Raw genomic sequence first — 17,994 nt, 5'->3', positions numbered from 1 at the left:
CACGGTTTCAGACGGTGAAAGGACTCGAACGCGAAGAGCGAAACCCCATTGCGGAGACCCCCATACAGACCTAATACACGCGCGGAGCGTGCGCGTGCACGGCGGTGCATGGGCTGACGACGCGCGACGACGGGCACGTCGGCGCGAAGAGGAAAGAGAGCAACACCGTCGTAGCATCGAGTGCCAGCATCGATTGGAGTTTAATTAGTTCGCATAATGCAAACCGTTCATGGCGGTATAAACTACGAGACCGTGTTGCTGCACGTTCTCCGTCGTGCTGCTTAAAGGATATAATCGGGCATTGCGATGCGATGCGACGCGACGCGACGCGACGCGACGGACAGACGGCCGCGGCCGGGCGACATAAAAGACAGTGAAACGCTTCTAATTAACTTTCTGATTTAAAATCAGCCGCAGCGCGATACGATCGACGAGCGAACGGCGGCGAACGTAAAAAGACGATGAGCGAGCGGAAAGACAGGAGGGGGGAATTGTGCTACTGCCTGGGATGTAGGGGTCACCCGAATTAATTATCCAACACTCGTTTCATTGAACCTTTTGAATCACTATCGGGTCCTCGCGATTTAAACTCTAACCTGCTTAAATTCTAAATTAAAACCTAAATGAAGGTAAAATATATTTACTTGAATGTGAGATGTAAAATATGTGAAATATTCAAAAAATATACTTATCAAACTTTAAAATATCTAAAAAAAAAGAGATCGAATCTACAAAATTATTGATATTCTTCATTATCTGTAACATTGCATTTTTTTGCATTATTGTAAATTGTAAAAGCATCTTGAAAAATATAAGCGAAAAGATATTTTGAAAAAATTTTTTTTAATCGACAACCAAGTAAACTGAAATAAGATTGTTTGATAATGATATTATCAGTTTTCGTTCTTTTCGCATAAAAATAATCGTCGAAGGTGGTCCGCGCGGAGGCGAATTTGTATTTGCAACCTGCAAGAACGCATAATTTCGTTGTTTTCGCCCCAGGGGCGAGCTCACTAGTCCGGTTTTAGAACGGATAACCGGCACGAATAACCAAGATACAATTACACGTTAAGACGCGATGATTTATCGCTAAGTACCGCTTGAGACAACGGGTCTGTTAATCGCGTAATAGTACGTAGAAGAGGAAATTTCTCAATGACAAAATGGAATTCTAGCGTTAAAGAGATCTTATCGTAATTTTTTAGGGCCGTGAGAGCTTGTCACAAGAGAGTAAATGGCTTTACTCTCTTATGACAAGAGTAAAAAGCCTTGCAAAAATATTGATTTGGATAAAATATATAAGTGTTAATATATACACACATAAATATATCTTATTTACACAAATTTTTTTTTCAAAAATCAAACGTCAAATTTCTAACGTTATCCTTAAAATAATTAATTTATGCACAAGATGTCACATGACTAACTTATATACTTTGCGTATTCTGGAGATAAAATGTAATTAAAAATTCTAATATAAAAATATTAACTGATTAATTAGTTTCCGAATTACGAAATGATTAAAATTGGCCAAAGTATTCGTGCATTTAATTCCGGGTATAAAAGTATAACAAATAAAAAAATAAGTAATAAATTATTTACCCCACGATTGCCTCGTCGACGACCGGCGCGGCGCCTCCCAAACCTGCTCATCCTCGCAGAACTCCTTCGTTGCACACGTAATACTCGTGAAACATGATTAATTACGCTCGTGTGCACTTTGCATGACACTCTCGAGTTCAACTGTACGCGACGCGTAATTCGCGAAATATGCGAGAAATTATTAAACGATCAATATATCATAATTATTGAAATCACTCGAGTTGGCAAGTTATTGCTCCATTTTTTCAAACTGTAACTAACGACTAAATCATATGTAACTGACAAACATCAATTCTTCCACGTGCGTCTTCAAAGAAATAACTATCGCAATAAAGCTTTACACGAATTTGTAATTTTCATCCCTTTTCGCTTTTATTCGAATATAAATAAATATATCGTGTGAAATAACTGTATCTATAAATAATCGTAAGTCTCAATACGTTTACGAGTTGTTAATTATGAGGGTTAACCAACTGCGTCGTTTGACAAGTATATACAATTATTAGAGTCAATCATAGAAAGTGATCGCGTTTCCCGTCTTCTAGTACCTGTCGCGATCACGTCTCGAGCATGTCTCACTGACCATGAATGCGCATAACCTGTAATAAAAAGTCCGCAGAGAGAAATAAAAAAAAAACTCACCGGCCGATGCGCAACGGCGGAGTTGTACGTCTGCGTTGATCTGTAACATAGAAATATTTTTACATTAAAAACAGTGTCCACAAGATAATCGATACTTCAAATAAATAATTATCGCGCCCGCGTTAAACTAAAAAAAAAAAAACGTAATTTTAAAAAATATCTCATTTTAAAATGCCAATGCGAGAAACAATCGCGGCCGCCGTGTGTGAGCGGCCGCATATTTCCGCATTAACTCATTCACATAACTACATAATTCGCGAAAAATCGTGCAAGCAATATTACCGCGCGAATAAGAGAGGGACGCGACGCGTTCGCGACGTAATATCTTTTCTCGCATATGCGAAGAGTAACGGAGATCGAACTCCGTTACTCCGAACGTGCGCCGGAGTTGAACCTCGAAAGTGACGAAATCCACACAGAACACCAAAATAATAAATGAATAATAATTACTCACCTCACGGTCGCTCCGCCGTCGCCCGATGCCTCCCAGGCCTCCTCCTCCCCCTCCTCCTCTCCCCGGTCCTCCGTTGTCGCGTCCCGGCGCACTCACTCGCGATATTCACTCGTTCACGCACGAAAATATCGTCGTTCAAGTACGATCGCGCGACACTTTGCACGGCACTCCCGGTATTAATCTCGCGACGCGGCGCGTATACTTAATTACACGGCGACGGAAGAATTACGTCGGAGAAGCTACGAACGCGAAACTGTACGATCCGCTCGATGCCCGTCGACCCGTGATGCCCCGCAGGTAGACGCGACGACTGGCGACGAGTGAGTTGAAGGTGGCGGTGAGAATTTCGTAAATCGCGCGGCCAACTTCACGCGCCACCTCGCCAGGAGCGACCGTCGCGAGGATGCTATACACTTGCTGCTCCCACACCTGTACTTTTCGCACCTTGAACGACGAATATAACGTCGAGATCACTTTTACGTATTGCAATATGCGCGACGTAAGAGGAATAAATGTATGAATCAAGGTGAAAGAGACATGTGCCAACCGAAAATAATCCAATCGCTGCTTTACCGATTGCGAGGCGATTTTAATTAACTGCTAATTAAATCATCGATTTACAAACATTCACATTCATGTTCTATCTTCCACGATTCCCAAATATCAAAACACGATTAAATAGATACGAGGTTAAACGTGCGACGTTAATAAAGACTGCTAATTGAACACGTCGTGGCGTTATTCGATTTAGGATCCGCGCTCGTATCCTTTATCCGCGCGTGTTCCGAAAACTTCATTAATTCTAAAGCCGCGCGACGGGATACAAGTCAATTTGACGGTTGCGAAAAGCGAGAACGTCCGAAAGAATGTAATCGAAAGTCAATATCATCAAATGCGATTGTACCTCGGTATCCGATATAAGCATGCGATATATCAGAGTTTTTAATCTGGACCGCCGGATTCGTGTATCGCTCCGTGCTGCGATCCGATGCGAATGACTGTTGTTTAGCGTTTTTGCGCCGCTAAGGCGCTAAGTACCTACCGCCCCGCGCCCGCGCCCCTACCGGCTCGAGTCTCGTGCGTGTCTCGTCGCGCGAACACAAACAAGCGCGCTGTAAAAAAAAAACGCCAAGGCCGCGTGCTAATCCACTTCTTAAAATAGACGTATACGTATACGTCGAATATTTCATTTCTCATAATTTCAATTAACCCTTCGCAGGACAAGTGGAGCTTTAAAGATACCCGGTCGATATTTCAGTTTTGAATTTTTCGGAAACTTTACGGACTCATAAAAAAAAAACCTAAACAAGAATCAAGCATACGTCATATATAACGGTATAAATAAATTCTTAAAGCCTTCGAAAGTATACTTGAATTTTTTCCGATTTTTTATGGCACCATTTGAAAATCTTAACTGGCCTATAAGACCCACATAATCGACGGAAGCATGCAAAATTACACGTGTTCTGCGAAGGGTTAAGTATTAATAAACGATAATTAATCACACTACGCTTTTTAAGTATTGTACACTAAATAGGGTACTTTTCATATCCGCACATATTTTATAATGTGTTTTACAATAAGAATCGATTAATATTTGATTTATCGAAAAAATTGTGTGCTTTTTAAATTAATATCTGTTAACATATGAAGCATCGAAACGCAGTCTTATATATATCTTTACAAGATTTTTTATTAGAAATATTTCAATATTGCCAGTATCTCTTTCAGATATATAACTTTAGCATTATAAAAATTAATCCGCAATTTAAATCAATAATGGGCCTGACTGAACGTTCAACCGGAGCTTGCGAAACCTAACTTGATGCCGACATTTTATATAAGATTACAGATAATTGAATATCCTGCCGGGCAAAAAATAAATTAGCAAAAGTTCGTTAATAGTACATTCTTCCATGCATAAGGATTGCTTTAAGTGCCACTGGGCGAGCAGCGCGTTAATGGACGGCTGAAAGAGGTTGCTCTCGCGCGCAAAAAAGAACGGGGGGGCCCGTACCATACACGCTAGATTGCCGTGCGATCCTCCGTATACAATGACGATCGAGGAGTCGAGTAGAAAAGGTGAATCGAATCCGTTAATCGGCTTATCGCGCCGACTGGAACGATATTTTGGATCGGTCGATGTATATAATACGTCAAGAAATCGAGATGCTCGCTACATGCGTTCAACAACCTTTTATACACATATATTGATGCGATCAGCTGCAAAACCTTTTGTCGTATAAATTGAAATTTTATATCAAGTTGATTACAACAAATTCATTGAATTATACAATTACGTTAATAACACATGAGTTACGTACGGTTAATATTGAACAACGAATAATTTGAATATAAATAGTTTTACTCCATCGCATATAAAATAATACTTCTATAACCTATTACTTCTAATTATCACAATTTCTAACAGACTTTATTTCATCTAAATTTTAATTTTAGTATCTTAAATTTTATTATCGAGAGATTCTTAATATCAAATGATAAAAACGTAACGAGAAACAGAAACAATAACACATTAAAACTTATTCGAAAACTGATTTAAAAAATTATTTAAATTTTTCAAATTCTGCGGGACATTGCATCATTTATTTAGAAGTAATAAATAATACATTAATTTAATACAATGGCTCTGACATATTTAATCTGTATCGTTCATTGTGTATTTAAACAACAAGAAAACTGTAAGAACATGTATATAACTGTAAGTAATCTAACTCATGCTCCGAACGGATTTTATCGTAATAAATTGTATTAAATTCTTGTCGTATACGATATCTCACACGTGACACAACAGTGGAAGGCAGGAAATGAGTTCTACTCGAGGTTCTACTATGCCTTTAGCTATCTGATCGTGACGAAAGAGCGTAACACTTGCCCTTCTCTTCCCTCTCCCCCGTCGTGACGACATATTCTTCAACGTCACACCTTTCACGAATCGCCCAATTAATATTCTACCCATCTATCCTAATAATTGATATGCCACAGGTGATACGGCGTGACGATCTGGAAGAACGAACGGATTAAATTATCTGAACTCTCTCGGAAGATTGAAACTATGTCATAATTATTGCACAGAAACGTCGATTTCTAGCTACTTTATGCACGGATTGATATATACATTTTCGCAGATTGAGCAAGATTATATATCCTATATAATTTTTACGTTACATCGCCGCTAATAAAATTTATATTGTGACAATAATACGAAGAGTAATATAGCTACCTCGTGATTAGAAATTTTGGATCAGAAACGAAACATTATTTTATATTAGGTAGAGATATTCTTACTTCAGAAAAGCGAGGTATCTATCGGAATTTCGAGCATTTAGAAAAATAGAAAAATAGGATGAAACACATCGTTGTATGTAAGAGTCGAGTAAAATTAATAGGGAACGGAAGAGAGAAAATATGATCGGAAACTTGGAGGGATAAATAATGTGTTATACGGTACAATCACGCTGGAATTTTGTCACACTGGTTGAATCGTAACGAGAACTGGTTCAATACCGTTGCGAAATGACCTGAGGATAAATCGTCGTGTTCCTGATCCGCTCTCGCAATAAGCAGATTAGCAGCGGAATGTTAAGTCGCAAGTCGGTGATCGCGCTCGATATCGGCGTACTGTTAATCAATAAATGCGATTTACACTTTTCATTTCGGCGTTAATCGACGACGTCGAGCAATCTGGTATAGCATTAAGCAGAGTCACGCGTAATTGTAGAGATATAACGGATATTCTCCCCCTTTATTATTACGACTTAAATCGCGTCAGATCGAGGCAGTAATAGAAGGGTACAAAATATATATGCTTAGTTCAAACTAATGACTTTTTAACGAAGCTAGGAGATAAGGAAATAGAATATCTACGACTATGATCGTTTTACAGTTAACTGAACATTTCGTTAATCCATTATTTAGCAACAAAATCGCAGGTTAATTGTACGTTGAGCAGTAAAATAAAAATTTTTCATTTTTTACACATAAGAAACTAAATTTGATATTTTTGTTTCTCGTAGATCAATCGAAAATCTTTAGACAGTTAACGAATAGGGAGAAAATTAGAGGTTTGATTAATCGGTGAAACCAGGTTTAAAAACACCTAATGCCTAAAAATGCTATAAGCGAAAGTAATCATCTATATAGAATAATATGGCTATAGAGCAAGTAGACCGAAAGAATTATGAGCGTGTCAAGGTTAAAGTTATCAATTACCACATCAGACTTCCATAAAAACGTGAGCGAAAGTGCGCTCGAATCAAGTAACCAACGATTTCTAACACATCCATCAACCATTTCGTTAAGAAGCTCGTTATTATATACGATCGCTCTCGCGATCAGAACGTTTTCTCTTCAGAGAAGTGTAATTAAAATAACATCCCGCGCATCTCTCGCCACGGATTACATTAAACATCTGCGAAATGAATGCGAGTAAAGAGTAACGCGTATGCGAGAACCAATTTCTCTATTTCCCGACGAATGACATCGACACGCTTTTCAGAACGGATGAGAGCCCTTCGAGAACCCTTCGTAGTATACAATAGAAATTAGAAGAAGTGTGTAGGATATGAGATCGTCTTCATGGCAAGAGTGACAGAGAGAGTGGGGCACACACGGAAAGGGCACGAGATTCCCATAATCTCATTTTTTTACCTCCGCGGCATTCTTATAAGCCCACTTACCGCGGCGGCGTTTCTGATCCATAAATTTCAAGATCTCTTTCCGTTCTCCGCCTCTCGCCCACTCTCTCTTCTCTCTTCCTCCCCTATCCTGGTTCAACCACCCGCCCCACCCTCTGATACGCTACAACCCTCGGTATACGATTCTATGAAGGCCCATGACGGCGCGATGACAGGCTCACAATAAGGCTATACAGAAGACAGCCGGTTTTTTTTCCTCTATACGCGGACGCATGTCATAATGCGGTGATTCGGGTTCGGTCGCCGTTCTATATATGGGGGCAGTTATTTATATTTGCGCATGGAGTGTATACGTGCACGTGGGACCATAAACGTATCGGAATTCGGGGGGGCCAACCTCACCTGGCACTTCACGTGCTTCTCGCGCGAGAAACGCGTCCCGTGGATTCGAGCGGATTCCGCTAACCGAAACGAAGGGCCGTGAGATGCCCTACCCTGAGAAACGCGAGCTATAGGCGAAACCCGAGCTAAGCGACTTTCGCGTCGACGCGCCAACGAATTTTTCCGGAGCAATGAGCAACGTGTGTGTGAGAGCCTCTCTTCCACTTTCTGTTCCAGCGAGCTGCTGCGGCGTCGGCGTGGAGGATTCGAGCGTGCCCGATGCCAGTGGGCCCGCGGGGGCGGCTGGTACCGGCGGCGGGGTGGCCGTCATACCCGATCGGCCGCCTCTCGAATTAGACAAATTACCGCCTTATCACGACGTAGCGCCTAGTCCAGGTGAGTGTTATTACGGGACGCCTGCTGTTCGACGCTTCTCATACATATGCGTACGCGCCGTCGAGAGAGATCGCTGAGAAATGGCCGCTCGTTACTCGCATGTTCCCGTCACGTTACGTGTATTGCGATCGCGAACGCGGTAGCACCGTCTCTCATTGTACCTACGTCTCATTTAGTTCGCTCGAAGAAAGTCGAGCTTACAGAACCGGATCTCGCGACTTGTTCTCGACGGCGTTTTCAACTATAGTCGATAGTTCTGTAGGATCTTTCACGATGTTACGAAACAAGCCCATATCTTGCGATAAGCTAAACAAAATATAGCTGGTACGTGAAGAAAAAGAACGAAAATGAGCCTATAAATGTCAAGCGTATCTAATAGTTGCACCTATCTGGAAACTATCTTTCAGAAGGAAATTGAATTCGTGTTTGAAAAAACTTGATTGATGAAAAAAAAAAACAATTTACAAAAAACAGAATTGTCCCAGGTAGCAGGATGACGTCTAAAGACATTTTAATGACGTATTATTGATGTTAGAGACATCATTAAGACGTTATTAAATACGTCATTTGACGTCACTCTGCTACCTGGGGTTCTTTTTAACTATCTCTTCTGAGAAAATCATATCAGGCTCACCCAATATTTGCAAAACTCTGCATGCCACAGTGATTGTCCCTTTATCATTAACATGCCGTCAAGGTACGTAAAGAAAATATACTAATCAGCATGGGTCTCAAGTTGTGGATGAAATCGGACTTTAGGGCACAACGTCTGGTCGTGGTTGGGCTCTCGGCGAGGCGGCGGCACCCCGGGAGTCGTCACGACGCCGCTCTCCCTTCCTCAGCACCGACGGGCGATGAATCTTCCGGTCGAGAATCACTACACCCACATGCAAACCGACGAGGCTCTATACGCGGAACTGGACTCGCAGGCCGCGAGCTACGCGAGCGATTTACAGTTACAAATGAGAGGAAGCTCGACGTACGGTACGACTTCCGGCGGCCAGGACGACGAATATCACGAACTGGACGCTGCCAGATTACATCGTCATTACGGAGGTAGCGACAGATCGCTACAGACGGATACACTTCGCACTCGGCATAGTAAAAGGTGAGTCAAATATATATACTTCCAGATTTATACAAATTATTAAATACAATAAAAATATGTTCGTCGTCTTAAATTAAGATACTACGTTAAGGACATTATATATATATTTCGATATTCTAAAAATTAAGGATTTGGATTGACGATCGTTACTCTCTAAAGCTGGATCAGTGAATAGTACCGCTGAATCAGTGATTCAGATCTAGTCACTGATTCAAATTTAGAGAGTATATTCGTAAAATTGATGTTGAAAGAATGTTAGAATGTTTCACTGCTCATTGATTCGATTGAACAAGTTCAGAACGATCGCAAAATCGATTATTACGGAAGGCGATAATCATACGCAACGATTTACCGTTTCTCGACTTCCTAGATAGGTAACAAGCTCAATACTAGCTTTGTTCTGGCAACGCCTTCTGGGAGCCTAATTGCCCGTTATAACAACGTGCGCATCCGACACGCGTCGCCGCGTAATCGGCAATTATCGATACGGCCGATACGACTTGCGTATGTTAATGGCGCATTCCGATCGACTAGCCGACCAGTGATTATTATCGAGAGCTTCGTTATCGCTGCTTCTAGGATACAAGAGCCGGACTACGAGATGTACGAGAATGGGCGTTCGACGCCGGTACCGCCGAGTCAGCATCAGCATCATCATCGCCATCACCATCATCACAATCATCACCATCATCATCAGGAATTGAGGATCGGTAGCAGGAACAGCGAGCATCCCTCCTATCAGAACACGGCGTACACCGGAAGCGACGCCGAGCCGGATGGGCCGACGCTGAGCAGTGCACCCAGCAGCGCCTATTACAGCGATCTCAGCTCGAACTCGGCGAATCAGCAAATGTCGACCGCGACAGTACCGTCCGCGACGGCGACGACGACGACGACGACGACGACGATAAACCTGCACCTGAATCCACAGAATCTGGACACGCCGCAGTATAGACTGGCGGCAATCAACGAGAACACAGTGCCTTCGGATTATATTTAAGGGATGATCTTTTCGGAACGAATAACGTGTGACGAAAAGTTTGAAATAGGCAATTATACCGTGCGTTTACTTCGTTTGTGAACGAAAAGTCTTCACGTAGTATTTATAATTTAACTCGTTTCACGCGAGAGGACGATAGGAAGTTGTCCTTGTAATAAAAAGTAGGAATAAACAAAGGTGGAGATCAGAGGAGACGAAAGACTGTGAAATTTTTCGTCACTGTTCGTCGTGACTCGAAAGTTTCTTCAAGACAGTGTTTCACGGTGCTCAGTTAAGTTTTGCCCGTATACAAGAGGACTTTTAAGTTTTGCTCGTACAGAAGGAATTGAAAAGATCACGTTTGGTAAGATTGTTGTTTAAACCGGCGGATGTATCGGAGACCGGTTCCGGATAAAATCGATTTCTTGCCCGGCAACGCTCCACTTGCTCCTTTGTCGCCACACTTTGTAGTCCTGTTAAGACAATCGACTTTCGAGACATGCGAATCGACGGATCAAGCGACGCGAATCGATCGGCATCGCGGCGCGTTCCCCCTTTGCTTTTACGCGCTAATAAAATACTAGGTATTCAATGTCCCGATACTTTTTTTTTAAGACAAAAAAGACAAGCGGAAGATAAACCGGTTGGCAGGTAAGTGACCAGAGAAAATCGTGGCTGCGCAAAATTAATGCACGATTAAGCGCTATTCTCGCGAAATCGACAAAACCCTGCGATCTCGAACAAAAATCTTCAAATTGCTAGTCGCGACTCAACACGCGATCGCGCTCGTTAGAATATTGATAAATTTATGTTCGCGTTTACCTAAGATGCATTGTGGCACGCGGATATATATTTCGAGTAACTATAGTGCCAACTCAGGCGTGACGCTCGATTTTCACTCGGTAAACGTAAAGCACAAACGTAATGATACCGCGCACGAAGAATCGCACGTTGCGGTTTCCAATCAGTAATAACACGCTGAGATATAAATTGATGCCGCTCCGACATTCCTGCGAAAGTCAACCAGTATTAGGCGAAAGAATCGACCCCCATTATTTCTGCCACCCTTCACGTCAATCAAAGAGGGAGGGGGAGCACAAAATTTTCAAACCTACATTACGTGAGCGGTCAACGGCAACATATAAAACGTCGATCTGTTCAAATTACCGTAGCTGCATTGATGATGGGATAAGATTGCGTATAGCAAAAGTAACCCTGCATTGACAGTCTGTATAAGAAATAAAAACCACACAAATTGTAATGAATTGAAAATAAAGGTAGAAATTGGAAAATTGCGGTAAACAATCTCGACATTTTCATTACAGAAAAATCAACTTTAAATTGACAAAAAAGTTTCCGATTAACAATTAAGCAGTAGAGAAGTGACGTGTCTTGTACATTTAGCTTATCTCAATCTTAGCTGTTACACGAAGATTTGAGCGCGTTTTACGAGATTCTATAACGCATTAGAGGGTTAATTCGGAATCTAATGGGGCATTATGATTGTAAATATTACCGAGAGGAGAAACCGCACATCAGCAGATTCGAAATGCCTACACGATACGAATGAAATGAAGTCGTTTTGAAGAGCAGGTGCCCCGTAATTTGACGTTCGGGGCTGCCAGTCAGCGCCCTCGGCTACATCCGTCCGTTCTCTAAGCATTCGCTGCCGCGATAATCCCAACCAGCATCCTTCCGTGCTTGCCGCGCGCAAATGAGGCCTCGTTTTCACGTGCGTGCCTCGATTATGGAAAATTGCAGAATTCCGTGCCGCGAACGTCGGCGGATCATGATGCTCAACGAAGTACGTATACGATATTCGCACGAAACATCTTGGCGAGCATTTTATTACGTTATTTTCTGTCTTTCATTCTGTATAAGATAGACTAGACAACGCACAATGCAGCGACAGAGATCGCAGGAGTTTTGTCAATGACTAAAAGACCGCTTGTTAAGTCTATATAGCGACTTCGTTGACTTCGTTGTCCGATTCGTCGAATTTTGTGCCAAAGTGTATTCAGGGTAACAAAATTGCTTCTCTTTCAGCGGGAGACGGAAGAAACGCATTACAGCAAACGATGTTTCATGCTCACAATAAAATTGTCTTCATGACCTTGTCGTGTAATACGGCAACATTTTACGCCAATTGTGGGAAATATTTCTGGTAACGCTGGTTATAAATCGTATACGTACTTCGTTCGAAGAATCGCGTCGAGTCGCATTCGCGTGTCACGCGACGGATTATCACTCGAGCACTAGATAGGTTTCGGTCTTGGCGGGGTATCAGTTTCAATCGTTTATCCTCGATTCCCGATCGACGGCGGAATTAATTCGTCTCACTCGATTCGGCGGAGAATCGTTTAATCGTCGCCGTCGTGTTCTCTTAATTAGCTTCTCAGGCGAAGCCGATTGTTCCTCCCTCCCCCCCCCGTCGAAACACAAACCCGAGAAGAACGCGTTCTCTTGCTTCGCCTCGAGATTCTCCCGCGCGCGTTTCACGTCGTTCACCTTTAGCTCACCTGTACTTACACACTCGCACGTCTACGTTCAACCGAACACTCTTCGAAACACGAGAATGCCCGCGCTCATCTAAACGCGTCTCGCTACATATATGTATGAAAACAGCTTTAGAACCACTTGATTCTTCAAGTTTCTAGTTACCTCGCGTTTAACTGAGGAAAATGCGAGCGAAGGTACGCCCATTACGTTGTTGAAAATTGTGTTGCGGTCTTCATAAAGAGAAATAAAGCTCGCTATCAGAAAGTTTCCAATTGGCACAATATGGAATTTACTTAAGTTAAAAAGGCGATCACCTCTTCGCTTTTATATAATTGCTGAAGCATGCGAGTGGCACGCTTTTCTAAAAATATTTCGATATTCTTGTATGGTTCGGAGAGAAAATTTCGCGTATTCCAATATCTGTAACTTATACCTCGTTATCTCTAATGAATTTAAAAAATGTGTCAGATAGCAACCTCGAAAACAACTTTTTGCGGCTAGCAAAATGATCAAAACGCACGAGATTATCGAGATACATAACCGGGAGGCGTACGCAACGCGCAACGCATTACATACGTTCAAGCAACACAGACGCAACAATGCGCTCCTTCTGTGGATACACACGCTGTAATTAATTGTGCCCTCGCGGCTACACAATGGCGGCAGGGAGAACCCGTACGACTCTCGGTGCTGTATTATACCGCCGAAAAAATATCCTATGACCGCGCCACATCGTCGCGCGGCCGAACGGGTAGCCCTTATCACGGTCGTGTTACGCAAACGAGAATGTATTATGGAATTCGTTTAATTAGAGCCCGCCTCATTTCCATTCGCGCGCCGTCTGCATCTGAGTCACGCGTCGGAACTTCTAACAAGATCGCGTGTTTACGGATAATTTGGAGTCACAATTCGAAAAGCTGCTATTCGCATCTCTCGTAATCCGCGTCCAGGTAGATTAACTCGGTCGCGTTGCTATTTATCGCGAAAAATCTCTAACAACGTTGCCTTTCGTTATGATGAGGCAGATGCGAGATCCACCGCGCGTGTTAATCTATCTCGTGCGAAATAATTGCGAAAATATCAAATCTCTTCCACATTTGTGCTATTTATTGATCTGAACGTCACTTTGAACCGCGCGAACATGAGACATCGTATAATATCTGTAAATTCGAACATCTATTTTTATTTCGGTTTCGTTACTTCTGCTTTATATAAATATCGTGAGCGTATTGAAGTTTAGATTAACTCTTTAATGCAACTCGTTAATATACTTAAAATTTTGTACAAGACACTCAAACGATCGGAGCATTTACTATCTTTTTATGAGACAGTGAACACGAGGAAACTTTTTTGTCATTATTAGTAATAAAATAATAAGTGAGATAGTGACTTGGTAAAAGCAACACGTAAATTAAAAAAAAAAATTTTTAGTGGTTGTAATTCGTAATCATTGTACTCCAAACATTTACCAAGCACTCATCAGTAATCATCAAATCAAGAAATATTCATGAATAAAGATCAAATACCATTGCGTCTAGTGCAATAAATAAAAGTACAAAATAATGATCGCATCCGTCCCGTATAACCGGCTTAAACTTTCCGCTTGTCGTGTTTGATTTGCGAGGAGGAACGTATGTCGTCTGAAAAGCGTACACGCAAAATTTTCAAGAAGATTCTCAAACCATCGATCGACGTCGCATAACAATCGTGAGAATTCGCGCGACTGGATTCTCGCGAATTTCTCTCTCGAGCCGGACTTTCTTTTATATAATGCTTTCTCGTGCTAGGACGGCTCGCGCGTGATTCGACGGACATCCCAGAACGATCATAAGGACGGCCATGGGTCCGCCCTGGCCGGACGCACCGCATGTTCGTTCAGACTGCGGGATATATAAATTATACATGTAAATATACGAGCGGCCGGCTCGAGAGATCGAATTGTGAGATATCGAGATGTGTTGGCGATTCCCGCGTCCTTTCTCTCCCTTCATAGGTCCCTCCTTGCCCCTCGAACCCGAGTTCGCACACATATGCGCATGCAGGCAAGAATTCACGCACTATGGCAAATGTCTCTGTCGTTCTTCGTGATTTCGGCTATCGCCTTTATCCTATGCACGTTTTCATTGGCGACGTCGATTTCGATTACAGAATAATTTCAAAGATTTCTACAGCGCACACATTCCATCCTCTCTTATAAAATTAGCATATAAACTATTAGATAAATCAGTGATGCACAAGTATTTCCCTATGTCGATAAACTGGTACGTTAAATGCGATTCAACTGAGTCCTTATTTCCTCAAAATAAAATACTAATTGAAGTATACATAGAAAAAAATTCAATCAGTTCTACTATTCTACTAGAGACCCTAATCAGAAACTGGCCATCAAGCGATTTCCTCAAAATTCTGTGAGAGAGAAGGATATAAGAGAAAAAGAGAAAGCGATAAACATTCATATCGCTTTCTCTTCCCCTCTTATATCTCTTTCTCTTTTTGTTTCTCTTGCTTTTGAAGAGAAATGGCGAACCAATCAAAAGTGGTCTCCTCATAGCCAGTCTCTGATTAGAGGATCTCTACTCTTCATTTTGACATTCCAACATTCATTTTGACTTAATCTTTATTTTTAATATTCAACGATTTCCGATATTTTTTACTTTTTCATCTTTATTGATTTTATGATTTTTAAGAATAAAATCGTGCACACACATAAATCATAATTAATTTTGAATTTAATATTAAGATGTGAGAACATCAGCTTCATTATCAGAGACTGTATAATCTTATATGCGAATAAATTATAATAACGAGTAAAATTAGTGTCGCGTATATCTATCAATAACTGTGTGGAAATATCGTACTGTTATGTGTTACTATTTATTTGACTATATGTATCTTCTGAGCATTTGTTCCTTATTTCATTTACATATATTTAATATTTTTGTGGTTTTATATATATAAAAACAACACAAGCGAGTGCACGAATGTCAAAAGGTAATTATCTCTCTAAAATTATAACTCACTGTACGCTGCATAAAAAGAAAGAACTATTGCGAACTTTAACACCAGTGTGAAATATGGAATTTCATCATAGAGATTGTATATTTAACGCGAGCGTCCTTATATTGACGTCGGCCTATGACCTAATCGCTCTAGTTTTATAATTATTCCTCGATGAGATATTTTAAAGATCGATGTAAAGCGTTGCACTGCAATATTGCCGATCTTGGCCGCGATTCATTGATCCGTGCTAATAATTATTAGTTACCGCTAGCAATTCAATCCATGCGTGTGCATGTATTGCGAGTGCCTTATGTCGCAGCAAAGCCTAATTATGCACAATCTAGTTGTACTTTGAACACAGTCAATGTCAACATATCGAGCGAGTCACTGTGCGTTTATGTCATAATTGCGAGACTTCAGGTATGAATGATGCGTGAGAGAAATCGTTGATCACTTTAATTATTTAGTCAGCAAAAGTTGCAACAATTTCTCACGTAACGCATTGACGTAACGAATGCACGTGTCTTATGTTAAATATTTCTATAGCTCCTGTAAATTTTACTGAATTTATGTATTGTATATATAAATATTGTAAATTAAACGCGTAATTAAATTAGACATTCCGCCGTACGTGGCGGCAATCGATTGTATTAATATATAAAATGGCGCAACAGGTATCGGCCGCACTAAGACCCAATTGTGTAAAGACGATTAACCATCGAAGAATCAAGAATTTATCATTGCGAAAACTTATCTACGAAATTTCAATTTCGATTCCATCATTTATTTGTCGACGCAAAGCAGATATGATTTCGTATCTTATGAATATAAATATACATATAGCGAAAGAACTTTACATCGATCGACCGATAGCCGTGTGCGCTATATGCAAACGTTCCTGCGATTACTGTACAAATTACCGATATCGTGTATCGTGATGTAACATTTTACCTTAACACGTGCATCCAAGAAACGCAAAAATTAAAAGAACGTTGTTATATCTTATTTTGTAATTTAAAAATACGAAAAGACGTTAGAGTAAAAGTAAAAACATTTTGTAACTAGCGTGAATTAATAGCTGATGCACAGCTGTCGTATCACGAAATAAAATTTATCGTAATGATTATAATCGTCATTGCCCACAGCGGATACATATGAAATTTGCATAATACATTCCATTTTATGAATTAATTTTTATACGTTCTTAAGTATCTATTATTATTTGATAATACTTAATTTCCACAATTTTACTTAAACGCCACAAATTTTTTTATATTATTAACATTGCATTCAAATCTATATTTTTTAGAATAAATTCAAAAAAAATTTTTTTTTCACAAATTTTTCTTTCAGTATTTTATGTCAAAATAATACGGAAATGTGTTAACACTCTTTATTTCACATGTATCCCGTTACATAACAAAACATTTAACGATTCTTGCCTGAAAGAAAGTCACAAAATTCTAGATGTAATGTTGCGAAATTTCACATATTGTGATAAGACTTGCCGATAGATAAATACCGCATACGTGATCGGATTAATTCGCGTATCGAATAATTCTGAAAAAGTCAGTATATATGTCAGCGAGATATTAAGCGAAGCAATATCACGGATAGAAATCTAGTATCGATGAAAGGAAGATACATAGCGGAGATTAAATTGATTTTCTTCTTCTTCGCGACGTTATACCGTCCGAGTTTTAATTTCGCGCGAATAGTCCCTTAAGGGGAAAGAGACTATTCATAATCCTTGGAGATAAATGTAAATGATCCGACCGCCTATTCACGCATTGACGAAGGCGCATGCCGACAATCGCCCGCGGGCAGAAATTTCAAACGTATGTACTTGTATAACTTCCTTTTGCCTTGGCTAAAATGCCATCTGCCGTACTAACAAAATCGTTGGGCTTTTTGTTAAAAGAGAACGATTCGATCGTTTTCTTGCGATTTAATCGCGAACGATAACGCTTTCAACGTCTTTTCGAGGGTCCGTCCCGATGTAAATTACGTATTTAGCACGAATTGTATATAAGATCACAATTTGTAAAGAGACGCACTATTTTATTATTGTATATACTCTAATCCGAGATTGTAATCGAGATCTTCGAAATTTAAAATTGTACAGCACAAATAAAGAAATATTTCATACGTATATCTGCTTTCTTTCAGGAACTATGTCCTATCAGTGAAAAGATATTGATGAGATGTAATAATAAACTAGCAAATGGAATCCTAAAAAATTTTGAAAGAGATAAATTGTGCGCAACATTACAAA

The 17,994-nt window shown here is 40.5% G+C and overlaps 2 protein-coding genes across 2 annotated transcripts in view; one reads left to right on the top strand and one right to left on the bottom strand.

The window, feature by feature from the left end:
• Positions 1-3,155, bottom strand: part of LOC143896604 (L-lactate dehydrogenase) — a 141,986-nt gene extending 138,831 nt beyond the window's left edge. Inside the window, exons 1-2 of the mRNA XM_077404558.1 lie at positions 2,699-3,155; positions 2,245-2,284 (exon numbers count right to left, since the gene is read on the bottom strand). The gene's annotated coding sequence lies outside the window, so the exon portion shown is untranslated. The remainder of the gene's footprint in view (positions 1-2,244; positions 2,285-2,698) is intronic.
• Positions 1-17,871, top strand: part of LOC143896603 (uncharacterized) — an 80,701-nt gene extending 62,830 nt beyond the window's left edge. Inside the window, exons 5-7 of the mRNA XM_077404557.1 lie at positions 7,975-8,133; positions 8,893-9,241; positions 9,821-17,871. Of these exons, the coding sequence (XP_077260683.1) occupies positions 7,975-8,133; positions 8,893-9,241; positions 9,821-10,241 (929 nt within the window). The 3' untranslated portion in view covers positions 10,242-17,871. The remainder of the gene's footprint in view (positions 1-7,974; positions 8,134-8,892; positions 9,242-9,820) is intronic.
• The last annotated feature ends 123 nt before the right edge of the window (positions 17,872-17,994 follow it).

Source organism: Temnothorax americanus, unplaced genomic scaffold, assembly GCF_048541705.1.
Source record: "Temnothorax americanus isolate GAGA-0224 unplaced genomic scaffold, ASM4854170v1 Scaffold19, whole genome shotgun sequence".
Taxonomy (NCBI): domain Eukaryota; kingdom Metazoa; phylum Arthropoda; class Insecta; order Hymenoptera; family Formicidae; genus Temnothorax; species Temnothorax americanus.
Note: the sequence above shows the minus strand (reverse complement) of the source record. Positions and strands in the feature narration are given on the sequence as shown.